This window comes from Amblyomma mixtum, chromosome 3, assembly GCF_055824585.1.
Source record: "Amblyomma mixtum isolate Tamu chromosome 3, ASM5582458v1, whole genome shotgun sequence".
NCBI classification, from domain to species: Eukaryota; Metazoa; Arthropoda; class Arachnida; order Ixodida; family Ixodidae; genus Amblyomma; species Amblyomma mixtum.
The window spans coordinates 165529283-165546386 of NC_143014.1; the positions used below are offsets into that span (position 1 = coordinate 165529283).

A 17104-nucleotide genomic window follows, 5' to 3' on the forward strand; every position below is an offset into this window, starting at 1 on the left:
CGCTGCTGCCTTGACGCACTTTTTGATGGCAGGGCCAGGTCCAAAGCACGCTTCTGGTGGCGTCGATGTTGCAGACGTTGTCGTCAGCACTCCAGAGTTGCAGTCGGCTGTCAAACTTCTGAGGCTGCGACGTAGCTGCTGATCGAGTGGCTTTCTGTCGGCTGCGTCGATGTTGCATACGTTGTCGTCAGCACTCCAGGGTTGCAGTCGGCTGTCAAACTTCTGAGGGCTGCGACGTAGCTGCTGATCGATTTGCTTTCTGTCGGCGTCGTCGATGTTGCAGGCGTTGTCGTCAGCACTCCCGGGTTGCAGTCGGCTGTCAAACTTTTGAGGGCTGAGACGTAGCTGCTGATCGATTTGCCTTCTGTCGGCGTCGTCGATGTTGCAGGCGTTGTCGTCAGCTCTCCAGGGTTGCAGTCGGCTGTCAAACTTTTGAGGGCTGCGACGTAGCTGCTGATCGACTTTACGGCAGTTGGTCACGTCGCTGGAAACGTTACGGCTGTACAGCTCGGATGGTCAAGCGTACCGGCTGCACAGCTCGGATGGTCTGCCATCGACGTGCTTCTGGAGAAGTGTGACTTGGTCTCCATAGCTGACTTCTCCGGGTGGCTAGGATCGAAGTGCTTCAGGAGAAGTGTGACTATAGGTATCCTTAGCTGACTTCTCCGGGAGTCTTCGGTGTGACCAGCACGCGAGCAGTCTCGAAGGTGTCGGTCCGCATAGCGTCAGGAGGAGCGCGTGCTTCTTTGCCTCGTCGGAGACATCGTTTGCCACGAGGTAGAATGTGAGGCGCTGAATCCACGATCCACGAAAAGGCTCGATGACACCGTGCAGTCCTCCAGTAGCCATCGGCGACACCTCGAACTGCGTACGCTCTACATCCCACTTCTCGTCGCCAGTGTTAATGGCGGCGTTGGTGCGGGGCGTGGGAGCCCCGCATGCGAGGAACCTCTCAACACGGTTGCTGGGTAGAGACTAGGGTTTATTTCTTTAGAGGGAGAGAGAGAGAGGGCGAGTGTACAAGAATGCACTTTCGCCGCTGTAGGAATGCAGACGGTCACGGTAAGGGAATTGGGAATGCGTCAGTCGACGGGGCTGTGGGGATCAGATGCCGTCGGGGGAGACGCCTGCTAGCTTTTGTGGGTGCTAGCTTTTGTTGGAGCGGCCGGCCTGCGCTTGTTTCTGGGAAGCGGGCGGCGAGTATGCGCGGAGGAGGCCAAAGCTGCTGGAGCGGCCTGGCGTCGCTTGGTCGACGAACACAACACTTACAAAACACTGGCTTTCAGCGGAAAAACAAACAGCATACATTAACCACAATTCGACCATAGCAATATTTACAAAAAATACACTAGTGATAGGTATGTTTTTATCTTTAAGGTTCATTTATGAGCATTGCTTTAATTAACATTTTGTATTTACGCATAGAGGGGGTGCTTCGTACAGTATCCAGAATAATAGGGTATTGATTAATTAAGTAAGGAATTTGCCATCCTAACCTCTGAAAACCGTAATTTGTGCGTACACGAGGTGTTTTCATACATTGTTTCCGAAGTTCGTATGTGCTAAGTTTAGTGTGATAGGTGGTTTCGAAGGTTATTTTGTCTAGTTTGTACTGGCGTAATATTTCGAGACATAGTTTGTATGTGTGCAGTTTACTTATTTCTAGTATTCCATAAGACCTAAACAAAGGCCGGCAGCTGCGCAATAACTGTATTTTCCCAGTAGCTCGTAATGCCCGCTTTTGAATTGCAAGGAGGGAATCTCGATTTGTCTGTGTCGTCGTTAACCATACAAGGGAACAGTAGCTTAAACAGGAATCTATTAATGAATACTATATTTGCCGCTTTATGGACGCCGGGAGATAATATCTCAGTTTGTTTAAAATGCCAACCGCCTGACAAAGATCACTGCGAAGCTGATCAACATGCGAGTTCCAAGAGAGATTTTCTTGAAACAGAACACCTAGAAAACGAATTTGCGAGCACTGTTGCAGCTGAGTGTTTTCAAAGTTTAAGTTTAGGTTGTCAGGAGCTTTTACACCTTTTGCCCTGAAGAGAATGTATTTGGTCTTACTAGCATTTAATTGCATCCTGTTTAGTTTTAACCATGTACTCAAGCTAGTCAACCAATAGTTAGCCTTTTTTTCGAGCGCATAGGGGTCAATATCTGAGAAAAAGACATTTGTGTCATCAGCGTACAACACTAGGTTTTCGCTGCCTGGTATATTCACAATATCATTCAGGTATAAAATAAAGAGTACAGGTCCGAGAATAAATTCCTGAGGCACACCATGTTTTATTGTTTTTACGTGTGAGGCTGCAGCATTTATGACAGTAAATTGCTCTCTTGACGTTCTCAATTAAGGTCAACGACACGCCACGGAATCCGTAAAATGGAAGCTTTCTTATTAGAACATCGTGCTGAACACAGTCGAATGCCTTTCTGAAGTCGAGGAAAATTCCCAGGGTGTGTGCCTTTTCTTCAATGTTGTTTAGAATTTTTTCCTTTATCCCAAGGAGTGCGGTTTCGGCTGATCTATCTTTCCTAAAGCCAAATTGTTCATCGGCTATAATATTTTGCGCGGTGAGAAATCGGACGAATCTTTTGTTTATAACCTGTTCGGCTACCTTTGCAAATACTGGTAGTACTGCTATGGGCCTATAATTTGTTAGTTCGTTCGCGGGGCCACCCTTGTGCACAACAGTCACTTTGGCTAGTTTCATTTTCAGCGGAAAAACGCCCGTAGATAAATTAATGTTGCAAATGTGAGAGAGCGGGTAACTGATTATTTCACCTACAGCCTTTAGAGGTTTCGGTTTAATTTCGTCTGCTCCTGGAGCACAGCCATTTTTTAGTGCCAGAATAATATCCAGCACTTCACGTTCGTCGGTGGGTGCTAAAAACAATGTGTTTGTGGCGTTTGATACAATGAACTGCTCGCACGGTGAATCAGCTGATTTCTCATCGCATGATCCGACTGCAATGAAATGATTATTAAATAAATTTGCGACTTCGCTGTCAGTCATAGCATCGTTTTGATACGGAACCTTTTTGTGCTGGAAGTTTTTCGAGAGTACCTCCCTCACGGTTTGCCACATTAGCAGTGAGTTACCCGTAATGTCTGCAAACTTAGCTATGTAGTATTCAAATCTTGATTTCCTAATATCTGCATTTAATTTGTTTCGAACTTTTTTAAACAGTGTAAAGTCATTTTCATGCTTGGTATTCAGGAATTTTTCAAAGAGCCTGTTTTTTTGTTTGATTCTCATATGCAGTTCATGAGTGATCCAAGGCTTCCTTATCTTTTTTCGTTTTACCCATGGCTCGAGGGGAAAACACTTCTCGTATGCAGCCATAAAGCAGGAAAGAAAAGCCTCGTACGCTTTATTTGCATCTGTTTACTTTAAAATGGTGTCCCACCTTTGATTTGAGAGAAGATATTTGTATTTGCTGATATTTTTTTCAGAGTAATGGCGGATAAAAACTGGTTGCTTATTTGAATTAGGCCTTTTGTGAGGTAAAATGCAGTAGATTGGCAAATGGTCACTTAAATCGCACATCAATACACCCGATTTGACGACGTCAGGGGGAAAACTTGTAATACAAAGGTCTAAAGTACTTTGAGAGGTAGGAGTAATCCTAGTTGGCATTTATATTAAGTTACAGCACGCGTATGACACAAACAGCTCTTGCAGGCGCAAATAGCCGGAGGTATCTGATGAAACATTGAGATTAAAGTCGCCAACAAAAGCACACTGTAGTTTTAACTCGAGACTTAGTTCAAACAGTTCTTCCATATAGTTCAAGAAATGGTTCAAGGATCCAGATGGCGTGTATTTATTTCGCGTTTATCTTTAATAACACAACTGAAAACAAAAAACAGCAGTTAGTAACACTGACCACGGTCCGCGGAGTCCTATACTACTCCACTTCCCAACCACAGCTGTGATCAAAACCAGCTGTTTAATGTTTGCCTTTAACAAACAAGCCATATCTACACAAACTTGAGCCTAAAATTTCGTCTCGTGATTAGCTGCTTGTTTAGGTAAAAAGAAAAGCTTTCAAAGCAGTATACTTTTTCTCGGAGGAATTCTGTTCGGCGGTCCTGAATGTGGGCGGAGCTTCTCTGAAGATTGAGTTGTATCTGACTATAGTTCATTTGCAGCGTGCGTCCTTCACATATACGGTAATGCAAGAGGCAATGTACGCTGTTGTTTGAAGCGGCAGCCAGATGTCCATTTGAGCTTAATGAAACACTCGAAACTTGCGCTCGAAATGTATTTTGAGAGAAAAAAAAAACTGACGCCAACCAATATTTTAATTTTGCCCAACGTTTCGGGACCAACTCGGTCCCTTCTTCAGGGTTGACTAAAGTGTGCCAGCAGCCGCGGGATGTTGCCTTCGCTCTCCCTTTGTTAGCGCGTGGCGGAGTCCACTAACATACGCAGAGGGGAGCGTTCCTGGGGTTCTATTCATCGCCGCCTTTGTGAGCCGGATGTGCCATGACTCCACATGTCGTCTCTTGAACAGGTTTGGCTCCACGGCCAAGACGCTCACTTCCTCGAAGGCTATTGGGTGGTCGGCGCGCTCGCAGTGTTCGGCGAGGGGGTTGGCTTCCGAATTCATTAGCCAGACGTCGTTCTTGTGTTGCCTAATTCTTTGGGGGAGGTTTTTTGTTTCGCCGACGTATGATGCCGGGCACTTGGAGCACGGGATTTTGTAGATGACACCAGGTTGTTTTTCTCTGGGGACGCGGTCTTTCGGTCGTGGTAAGAAGCGGCTTATTGTCGAAACAGGTTTGTGAGCAACGTAGATTCCATATTTTCCCAGAATGCATGCGAGTGCCTCGCTAGTTCCCCTCACGTATGGAAGCTCCACGTGCGCGCGTTTCGTTGTTTCATTGTTGGCGGTTGTTGCCCCTGTCCTCTGAGCCTGACGGCGACCAACACGTTGAATGAAGCCACGTGTGTAGCCATTCTTTTGTAGGTCGGCGAGAACGGTGGCCTCTTCTGCTCTTTTCTCTGCTTCCGAGGAGCAGATTGCCTTTGATCTTCTCAGAAGAGAGGAGACGACGGATTCCTTGTGGCTTGTAGGGTGGTTGGAATTAAAATTTAGGTAGCGGCCGGTGTGGGTTGGCTTCCTATAGACACTGTGATCGAGCGCTGTGATCGAGTGAACAGATGACAATTGTCAAGAAACGTTTGCAATTATTCAGGCACTTTGCGCATTATATCCGAAAAACGTAGAAAACATTGTGAAATTGTTTTCATTCATATCGCCATTTCGCAATCGCACTGTGGCCAGAAAGCCGTGCTTGATTCCAGACCTGAATGGACTGAAGCTCAATGAAAAATCTTCGTTTGCTGCAAATGTCCACCTCAAAATATAACCAATATACTTCCCATCAGCTCAGCCTTTAAGCAATGCACTGCTTTCATGCAGCTGCGTTACGCTACGAAGGGCGTATAAACAAAACTCTAAACAGGAACGAAATGGCGACGTGGTGTCGTGGTATCAACAAAGTACGTCACTGAGGAACACACTTGTCATGCGGCTGAAACGCCTTAATCGGCCGAACACACTTATACACTGCTTTTTGCCATCTTTACGTGTTGGCAGAAATGACACGTCAGCATTTTCGAATGTTCCCACATCGTAGAATAGCAGAACATTTTCATTTTTTACGCATATCTTCACCCTCCAAACCACTGCGATCGCACGCGCCACGCAGAGCGATCAGGAAAAGGCTGCGTGGCGCCGCCACCGTCGCTGGAACGACGGAATCAGTCAACGGCTGACATCTATCTGAGTAGTCCATTCAATGGCCTGGGTTTGAACACCCAGGTCAGAGCTGACCAACACGGCCTCCTATTGCTCGAGAGTATCATAAATTCTGGTGGCGGCTCCTGTTTACAGCTCTACAATGTGTGATCGTTAGAGCGGGAAGACCAGTGACCGTTAGAAGACCAGCGGGAAGACCAGTGAAGTGAGAAATTGGCGCGAAATGGACGGAATGCACGCGCTCGGGAGAGAACTAGAGCAGTTGTATTGCGGGGGCCGAACGAGACTGTCCGATCCGGTCGTGACTCGGAAGCCGACGGAGATCCGGCTTGGTGCGAGCATCTGCATCGGAAATCAATTTTTGTTCGATATCTTGTACCGATATCGCCAGTACAATTTTTGAGTCTATCGGGTATATTATTGACGGCCAAAATGACAATCAAAGGGTGTATAATGAGAGAATAACAAAAGTGCGTCGCACGCCAGTTTCGCTGCAGCGAACAAGTGTTCCTACGCATAGTGTTTTACACACTCGTCTACAGCTCGCGAACGGTGTACTGCGGAGTTCCATGGCATTAATTACCAGCGACCCTTGGAATGTAAGAATACGTTGCAATGCATGAGTTTATGTATGGATCCAAGCTTACCTCAGATACTAAAAAAATTTTTCTGGCCGATCACTCGGATTGATGTGGACGAAATGTGACAGCATTCTTCTTTTACCCACCAATCTTTCAAGTTCTTATTCTATGGCAATTTTTTTCATCTCCCATTGTGCCATCTCCAGCTGTTTGCTAACTACGGCTGTGGTAATTACGCAAAGCATGTCACACTCACACATCATGACGAGTACTCATAGCACTACCGGAGCAGATGTGCAGCGGTTAAGTGATGCGCCACCGGCAGGTGGCTGCTTCAAACACAGCCTCCGGTGGGACTTGTGAGACCCAGGCTGCTCTGCTCGGGCAACGGGGAGAACGAATACCTCCCGCAAGCCCAACAGCGCTTCCACTGAGCCGCCGCGGCGAGTACGTCCCTGGAGCTGTCTAGAGCGTTATCTTGCCCCGTAAACGAGGGAATAACCCACAGGTGTGGGTGACATTGCAGTCCTAAGAAAATCAAAATGGAATCTCCTTCCTTGAAATGATTATTGGCACTTTCAATGTTATGGTCTCTTTGCGATTGGCCTGGGAACATTTAATATACCGGAGCGCGAAGCATACGTTACTTGCTAGACATCAATGCTGACGTCAAGGGGCGGCCGCTGCTAGTGGGAAAGGAGACAAAAAATGAATAAGAAAATATCATTTCAGAATACGACTCCAACCGATATCATTTTATAGATTCCCCAACTGGTGCTGGAATCACTGTTACGCTTTTCTTTTTCAATGTTGGATTTGGCTACATATGCCCCATAATTTTATATGTCACCTTATTTTCGATTAAGCATTTTAGGTGGAAATACCTTGGCATGCCTTCTTCGTTTCTCCTGCACCACTTTCCCGGCAAGGATAGAAACATTCGGTATGCTTCATCATTGTCATGAGCCTGACTACACCCACTGCAGGGAAAATGATTTTGCAATGTGAATCTGTATGGTACCATGGGCTGGCTGCGTTAAGTAGTTGCGCATTTACGAATCTCGAATGCACTCTTACATATTACCCTCAGCTCGAGACGAGTTTGAAAATCGTAAAGTAGTGTAATCTGGAAGAGATCACAATTGCCAGATTCATTAACCAGTCGGCTGTACCGGCAATACAGATCCAGAGCTATAATGAACTTGCTGATACTTTCCTAAATCAGTGAAGAAAATATCATCGTAGGGGCTGTTAACTAGCAGAAAATAGGTGTCAAAGGGAGTCAATGTATTATCCAACATTCCCGTGTCATCACTGTGCCTGCTTTTTCATTGCTCACAAGACAGGCAAATTTTAGCTCACGCCTAGCGGCAGGTTTGCACAAAAGAGTGATGTGGTCGTACTTCCCTCATTATTTGCGGTCGTTTGCAAGGCAGCAAGGAAAATTGTTTGCAACGCAATGTGGTTAATCCGTAATCTGAAGCAAGTAGACGTGCGCCAACGCGTGTTATACAGAAGAAAGATAGTTTTAAAATGGCATTTTTCGAGCGTATAGCCTGCGATACCAATTTAGTACCTGCTCATCAAAGAAATATGCTCATGGATTCACAAAAATTTGAGAATTGGCAAGAATTGCGACATTTGTGGTTGTAGTTTCTTCTGTATTGGTAACCTTCGTTTCCTTTTGATGGCTGCGGCGCACATGGGTCCCTGGTCTTAAAAATAATATTAAATGGTATTCGATGTTCGCATCTCTTCTTATTCAGAGTTTGCCTCCATATGTTTTTCGTAGTTTGAAAGCATAGTTGCACAAGGGCCTTTTTACGGCTCTTCTGAAGTCTGCCTTCAGTGCACCCGTTGGTGGGGTACAATTTGACTGTAAAATAACCCAGGGCACTTAAGGCTACTTACGTACTTTGAATGCGAACGCATTGTCGCTTATTTTTAAGGCGTAAGCATTAATTGCCCCACTGAGCGAAAACCCGTCTTTCTCCTTCACTTTGTTTAAAACTCGATGGCTTCCATAAAAGATGGCGTCTTCATGCAACCTGGCAGGGGGGGGGGGGTGGGGGGGGGGGGAGGGGCTAAATGAATGATTGGTCGCGCGGGGTTGCCCGTGAAAAGCAACCTGGATCGCACAAGTCCCACCCGTGGCAGCACCTGCCAACAAAGGGCACCACTTAACCGCTGCGCCACTGCGCCAGGAGCGGTAAGAGGACTCACAGGGATCTATGATTATTAAGCAGAGAAAGAACAATTCTGCATATAAGGATATTAAGCCATTAGCTATCGCGTAATGCCATTAAGGCGGTGCGGAGGCAGTGGTACGGCACCGACTGCCTCCACGAAGTTAGCGCGCACATCAGAAGGGGTGGCAGCGGCGGCGGCTACATTGAGCCATGCAGAGGTAGAATTGCCTGCTGCGTGGACTAGGGTTACATCATGCCGCAGCGCTCGGCGATTGCGTTCGCAAAGTGAGCGGGTGGGCTTACGCCTTCTCACACGTAAGCAGTCTTAAGTGTCTCTGACGATTTCTTATTTCCTTTTTAGCTTTCTTTATGCATTTCTAATGGCACACCTATTTTTTAGGATACAGTCATAAGGCAGCGCATATATTACGTTCAGCTTTGTTAGCCAAGAAGCAACGCGGTTTTGTGGTCAAGCGGTCTGTGTTCCTCACCACTAAAACTTATTACGTCCTGCAAATTATTTATTGCTCAAGACCTTATATCCAACATTTCCACGGAGTTTTCGCAACTTTTGGGTGGGATTCGCCTTTTGAATCAATGAGGGGTGATAACCTTTTCCGGCCTGTCAGCGCTTGCGGCTTTGGTTTAGTCCACTTGTATATCCGGCAGATAGTTTCACGTTCCATGTTTTCCCGGGGCACTACACACCCAATTGTGCGTGCATTCTTGCAAGTTAATTTAGTTCATGATTTATCGTGCCTCATTGTGTCTTCTAATGTTTCTGATCGTCCCTGTTTTTGGGGATTCATGCATCAGGTTTATTTGGCTTTCCGTTTCCTACTTGTTCGTTCTCCCCCTGAGTTTCTTCTTTCGGAGTCGAGGGGCCGGTTGTACAAGTGCTCAGTTTTTACGCTATTCCTTCCATTAATGTATCAGTGTATTTTGGTTTACCGGGGCATGACGTACTCAAGGGAGTACGTAAAATTCCCCTTTCGCAATGTACAAAAACATTTTTCATGAAGCTACACATTGAGACATTACCAATTAAAACGTTGCTAGAGAAAAACTATTTTTGTGCGTCAATTTAATTGCTGCCTTTTTGATGCTCTTGAAACGATTGAGCATTATTTCATCAATTATAAAGATGCAATACCCTTCTGGGACATGACGCAACGGACATTTAGAAAAAGGGCTTAATTTCACGCCGCATTCTCGCTGCACAGCCATTTGTTGATGAACTCTTAGGGTTGTTATGTTAATTAGATTACACACCCTCAGGAAAACATCCATGATTGACCGATATGTGAATCTGTTTGTTCTGCTAAAGAACATTTCAGTACAATGATGCAGACCTGCAAGAATTGTATACCTAGACCGAGTTTGAACCGGAGTGGCACTCACTCTTAGCGATGTGCTGTTCATTGCCTTTCTTCTAGTTGCTTGCTGCTTAGATGTGTCGTATTATGATGTACTGGCTATGTGCTCTGCATCGACTCTTTGCTCACGCTTGTTTGCTTAGATGTGTTGATCTGCCACTGTTTTCTTAATGTTTGTAGATAGCTAATGTACATAAAACATCGCATCATCTTAATAAATATCGTGTTGAAAAACAGAAAAAAAAGGGTCTTGTGGCCTATGGGATGCGTGCTCGCTTCGCGATGTGAATGTTCTGAGGTCAACTCCCCGAAACTTTTGAAGAAGTCTTTTTTTTTTCTTTTAGCAGGGTGACGTGAGTTTTTCGGCTGCACTTTTTCTGGACATCGGGTTTCGTTGCCGTTGGGACATATACTGCTTTCGCATTAAAACTCACGCATAAGCCTGCTGGCTAAAAAGGGCGGGACGAAGGTGGGCCTGAGTATTGCATTTAGAGGAATGGGTTCTGTGATGGACAGGGTGCGGTACAATTGTCGCTGTCACCTGTTTGCCCTTTGAGGAGGTGAAAAGGCAGAGTTTTCTTTCTACGCTTTCGCAGCGTTGTGCAGTTGAGACTGACGTTGCATGCATTCGGTGTTACTTTAGAATAAATGTTCACTTGAGAGTGCAGCTCTTGCTTCCTCTCTTTCTCTCCGCTTTCTCTGTTTTATCGGGCTGATCCGCTTCCTGGATCAGATTACATTAAATGAGATTATTGTAGGTCAAAAACACCTCGCAGCAGAGAGCAGACGAAGGCGCTGACTGGTGGGCGAAGTCTGCTTTGATTCCTGCGTTTGCTATACTAACAGTTACCTAATGTGACCACGTAGAAATCATAGCTGAGAAAAAGCAGCGGATACTGCGAGGGTCGTGAAAAGAAGAGGCAAACAGCAAACGCGGTACGTAAGCATAGCAATACCGTATCAAGCTGGCTCGCTGAACAGGCGTCGTGTGAGGCTTGATAGCAGTTCAGCAAAGTCGAAAGTCAATCCAACTTTACGTATTGCAGACAGCTGTAACCTTACGCTGGCATACTGAGAAATACTGCGCGAAAGTAAGAGCAAGGAGTCCACAATATGTGCCTCAAAGGTAAGGAGGTGGCGATTATACTGAAAGAGTCTAACATTTTCAACGTGACGTAGGGCTTATAACTGCGTGCGCAAATCTGCAGGCTGGCTTAGAATTCTCTTAGTTCTTATCTCACTTACGACTTGGCTAATCATCCATAACTTGTTATAGCACATAAGAGGGCGATAATTCGCTATTCAGCAGGCTTCTTCTTTGGTAGGCAACCGACTTTCACTTATCCTTTCTCTACTGAAATTTATGATCTCCGAACTCATGTACCGCGAAGCATTTGCTGTATCAAATGTATCCTGATCAGGCTTCAACATTATTTGCTGAAAGAAGTGTTGCGAAAAAGACATTGAAAAAACAATCTGACTAAACTAGGCGACGGGTAAGTTAAAGCATTAGGCAAGAGCCTTTATTGGTCGCAACTGGCAACTTGCAAAATTTCTCAGCTTCAGAACACTCGCTCAGAGACTCATTTACACTCCTTGCAGTTCCCGCCGAAAAGGGTTAACGCGAGGAGAGATGCCCCAGTCCCCGCCATAGTATTTTTTTTTTAAATAAAAGGCTTGCTCTCTCCAAAGAATATCTTATTTGATAAAAATTTTAGAACATGATGTGTTTGAATATATATTTTTATAATTGTAAGTTTTAAATGGCATTCGAAATTGAATTTCAATTAAAACATGAAATTTGTAAGTATAAAAGTTAAAAATTTGCACATGACTCTCAAATAGCACTTTTATTTTACTATAAATTTAACTTGAAATTAAAATCTCAGTATTTCATGCTGCAATATTTTAAAAGTTTAAATCTTAATTTTCAGTTCAATTTTAAAATATAATTTTGATTTGAACGTGAATTTAAACTGGCAGAAATGCAAACTTTAGAATGAGAACATTTAAATTTAAATGTATATTTATTGTAAAATTTAAACGTATATTTCACCTAAAATTTAAACGATAAATGTTCAGTTTCAATTAAACGACTTAAAACTGCCAAGCAGAAAGCCAGATCGCTGCCCCCCTGTCAAGGATTCGCAATTATCGACCGATCAGGAAGGCTCTGTAAAATGCTGTCAAATACCCCGCAACAAAACAGGCGGCATCTCAACTCACTTGAAACACATGATGGTGCCGGGCCACGCCAGAATCCTTGCTGGCAGCGAATCCTTCCTCCCCCTTCAAGTTGAAACGGGGGCTGGCATTCATACGTGCCCAATGAGTTGGGCGTGACGAATTCGTCTCCTATGGGGCGGCCGTTCTTAACGTGAGGAAGGTCCACTCTGCGACAGCCATCTGCGGGGAGAAAGAGGGCCACACAACGATCAACGGTCAACTGGAGTTGTCAGCACTCCGCTCCAACACACTCCATTGACACAGGCCTCTCCCTGGCCTCCTACTCTCTACTGGGGAAAGGGAAGAAAAGAAAAGCGGTCTTGACTCACTATAATCACGCGAGGCGACTGTACACATCGACGAGGTTTGAGGCTGATCCGACTTCTGCTCTTACTTGAAGCAATCGTCTGTACAGCGTTTTTTTAGCGAAGTTTATTGCCTCAGGGCATAAAACAGTATGTAATGATGGATGACGAGGATGCTTAAATAAATGAGAAAAGGTTCCCTGATCTAATGAAGTCGAGGAGTGAATGATGATGTGGTTCCTGTGTCCAAGCGGTGTATGATGCAGGATTGTTCGGCGAGAGACCCGCTGCCGCCAAGTGCCGAATTCTTGTCGGCTTCAGAGCCGGGCAAACCCACAGCAGGTGGAGAAAATCGGCCTCAGTATTTCTATTCTGGCAGACTGGGCACCCGGGGCGGGGATATGAGCCTTCAAATTGCGGCCACTTTCGTGTCACGGCTGGAGTTAGGGCAACCCCGACACCGATCCTCCGAAACGCAACCTCCTTTGCTCGGGTAAGACCACGGAGGAGTGTTACCGCACAAGGAGGGATGAGAGCACGTGTGCGGCGCCGGAGGTGTTCCTTTATTGTTAAAACGAGGGTGGTGTCATCCAGAGTGAGGACTCGATGAAAACACGAGGTTGGGGTCGCAAGGCGGGTCGCAGAATCTGCACGGTTTGTGAGCTCAGGAGGCCACGTGGGATCCACTCAATACGGATTGGCTGCGGGATGCGTGCCGCCAGACGATGGATGGATGGATGTAGTGTTGTCCTACGTTTACAAGAGAAGGACAGACGCTAGCTGCCAGTTATTTGGTAGCGAGAGATGCGTCTGCGATGTCCCTCGAAATCGATGCGAAAGTCTGTCCGCAAGTGCCTCCCGCTGCATTCGTCGTCTTCGAGTGGGGGCGCGCTCACCCGTGATCAAGGGACTATGCGTAGCTCTTCCAAACGATCAGGTGACCAGCCCTTCGATGTGTACCACACCTCGCACCTACCGCAACCTTCGTTGCCCTTGGGTGGGACGCGCTGTAGGAAGATCGTGCCAAACTCTTCGAAACGCCTATCGCACGCTCTCCGCGCGTCTGTGCGGGAGTTATAATTGGTTAAAAAAAATGTCGCAGTAGCAGACTTACAGGGGGTGGACACCTGGATCATACCGTTTCGCGACATTCACAGCATGGAGTAAATATAGCCAATTTTTTAGGCTTATTTTATCTTTCGATGACATTATTTAACTGGATACAACACTGATCAACCAAAAAAGAAATTGCCGACGATTACGTTACTTCCTAATGCGAAATCTGAGCGCAGCTCATCGCTTTTCGATAGATGTAGGCAATGGATTCGAGCAAGACATGTACAATTACAGACAACTTGTTATTTTTCACACATATTCCTGCGTCAAGAAACACTCCACTAACAGTTCTTGACTGTCATGAAGGAAGCTTTGTGGACGGAGAAATAGATGGATATATGTTCGACCCGCTGTACCAATGCCTGGCTCTCAAAGACGAGGTCTGCGCAAGTATTTCGCGAGGTTGTCACAGCTGTGGGAGCCGTTACGAGCGAGAGGAACGGGATGTTCTCCCGCAAAAGTGGTACGAAAATCCCGCTTCTCTTTATATCTGCAATAAAGTCCCCACCCACCCTGCCACCCTGGCAGGTGGCAGCGTTTCTGGCACAACGTTGTCAATGCCAAAGCATGCAGCGCACATCTGTCACTACCGCCACGTAGCTTAAAGCACGATTGAGGTGTCCACTGTTTCAAGAGGGCAGTTATGCACCTTCCTTCTGGCTCAGGTGTCCACCGAGATATGTGAAACAGATACTGCGCATTTCCTTTCCCCAAAAAACAATTTACAAAATTTGCCCTCTGCTTTCCAAGCCCCCGCTCTATGGGTTTCGCATTGGTGGGAGACAGATAGTGCGCATTTCCTTTCTTCAAAAAAAATACCGAAGACACTTTGGAAATTCTAAAGTTTACTTGGCGAAACGAAAGCCTTGTGGTCAACCCACTGCCGCTTCCCCGAACCGCTTGGCGCGGAATCACTGGGCCGCTTCGGAGCCATGCGTCTTACTCACTCGACTGCAACGAGACGTCTGGCGAAGGAGCGGCGGTGTAGCTGCCACCGCCGACGCGCGCTCGCTCGTTCTACCACTACTGTGTGACGTCACGGTTGCTATGCACAGCTGCGCCACCCAATGACACGCCGGTTGCTAAAGAGGGTAGGAGGCTGCTCTTTTACCCTCTCCTTTACAAGCTCCCGTTCCATTGATTTCGCACCTTAAAGGGCAACTCCGGCGATTTTTCAGCCATTTTAAGTTAATGGCTGTTTTGTGTTCCTAAGAACCTCCTGTAATGTGTGCTATAGAAGGTTTTCAAAAGCAACCGTAAAATAATTTTTAAACAGCAAAAAAGGCAAAACTCGAAACCGAAACCGCGAAACCGAAACCGAGGAAGTGCCTTCGTGCGGTATTGACTGTGACGTCACGAGCGGGTTCGCCGCGCTGTGAAGTCCCCGAAGATATCACAACTACCCTGAGCCGCGCTGTCGACATGACTGAAAGCGCGGAGGACAGCTTTTCCGAGACCAGCGAGTCTTTAGAAGACGACTCATTCGACGATTTTGGACTGGATGAGTCGCTTTTCAGGTATGATCCACCGCCGCCCGAGCCAGCCGAGTCACACCACAGGCCGCGTCACCTGCAGCACGGAGGCGGTCTGAACTCGGAGAAGTGATTACTTGAGTCATTTCTCGTGCATGCATTTGTGACAGAGTCGTCAGAACAAAGGTTAATGAGATGCTCCCGCCGACAGCTGTTCGTGTGACCAGCGCCGGCCGACCCAGCCTGACGAAAGAATCTGCTGCCGGAACTTTGCCGCGGTGCACAACGTCCTTACAGGGGCATGCATCACCAACAGTCCTCTCTTTGCGAAGCTTTGTCTCGACGGCGAGCTATTGGAAGTGAGTTCACGCCAACTACAGTTCTAAAATCCAACATACCGCTTCTTGACGGCCGCGCTTCGTTCAGCTGGCCGCTGCTATAGACGGTTGTACTAGAATAACGTTGGCACAGAATATGCCTTCAAGCGCCAGTTGAACGAAGCCTTAGCGAGTCCAAAGCTCTCTTTGAAGTACACGCTGTCTTCATAGCAATCTGGCGCGAAATGTTCTGAGCACAAGCGGGAATGCTTCCTCGGAGACCAGTTTACACAGCGGACAGCTCTCACCAACTTGTCGCGAAGGTTCTTATCGCTAGGAAACCTACGCTAGATCACGCCCGTTGTCACAGGTCAAGAATTTGTGCACCCCACAGCACAACAGAAGTTGCCGTGACCCATCACTCTGGCGTACACAACACATCAGGCACGTTGAGATGGCGCGAAATTGCACAGGTGGTCGAAATAATTCGGGAGAGCTCCACTACGGACCTCTTTCTTCTTTCACTCCTCCCTTACGTCTCGGTTCGGGTGTCCATTACTGCGTCATTTACTTTCCTCAAAACGAATTTACAGTTTTCCCCTGCACTGCCAGCTCCAGCGCGCGCCCGACCAGCTTGACACGCCGCCCCGCCAGTGACGTCACAGAACAGGGTGGCCTGTAGAAGTTGCTCGATCAGTGGTTGCCGCTCGCGTCGAGGAGCGCTTGATTTCAAAATTCGCTTGCGGAAAAACTACGCCGCTTTCAGATGCGAAATTTTACATGAGGCATCAGACTGTCATAAAGAATACATACTTAAAATTTCATTTCAATCGATGCTCATCGAAAAATCGCCGGAGTTGCCCTTTAAAGGGTGTCCACTGCTGGTTACAACGGACAACGGCGACGGCGACGCCGCGAAACGCATAAACGGTCGCCAAAGAGCTGCGCTCTAAAAAGGACTGGAGTGGAAAGGAGGACGGGGGCACGAAAAAAGGGCGCGTTTAGAAAGGAAGCTCTTTCCAGGGCACCCTGGATGTCGCGTTTGTGATGTGCACACCACACTGGTGAGGGATTTTTGGAACGCGGCGTGTCGGCAGTGGTGCGTCGGACAGCGGAGCGCCGTACGTGCCAGCCCCGCGTTGCGCGTTGCGCGTGGGCGCGTGCGAGTGGTGTGCGCGAGGCAGGCACGAGGAGCGTAGAGCTACGTGTCAGCAAACCGAGGTGTTGAGGAAGACACCCTAGCACAAGTCTGGTCGTTCAAGCGTGGAAGTAGCAGCGGTCGGACGTTCGGTTCGAGCTGCCAGTGGCTTCCCTTGGATCACCGACGCAAGACCATTAAGCCTCATTGAAGCGTGGAGGTGGCAGCCGTCAGACTTCGGGTCTGTGCTGCCGTGGACCTCCCTGAATCAACGACGCAGGCCTACTGCATCCATTTAGAGGTCGGAAGAGGCAGCAGCCAAGGCTTCCTGGGATAGGCTGCACAAGCCTACGGTGTTTGCGGAACGCCGTCGACAGAACCTGGCTACAGGTTTCCTGCTGCAGCTGCTCCGTTCTTGGGGGCGGCTGACACGAGTTCGTCAGCATCTCCCGTATCCATCTCCGTTCCTCATCTCCTGGCTCTCTACCATCGCCTTCCTGAATGCAACGCCAGCGACACATCGCAACTCGCCAACCCGCGTCTGTGCTACCTGCAAGGCATTCCCGCACCACCTGGGACGCTTTGTAGCCGGTGAACTCTCTC

The 17104-nt window shown here is 47.3% G+C and overlaps 1 protein-coding gene across 5 annotated transcripts in view; it reads right to left on the reverse strand.

The window, feature by feature from the left end:
• The window catches only part of LOC149352608 (complement receptor type 2-like), a 353632-nt gene that overhangs the window by 79211 nt on the left and 257317 nt on the right, over positions 1–17104 (reverse strand). For all 5 annotated transcript variants that reach the window (XM_089581794.1, XM_089581793.1, XM_089581797.1 and 2 more), the window contains one exon: positions 12154–12333. In XM_089581794.1, coding sequence (XP_089437920.1) covers positions 12154–12333 — 180 coding nt within the window. The remainder of the gene's footprint in view (positions 1–12153; positions 12334–17104) is intronic.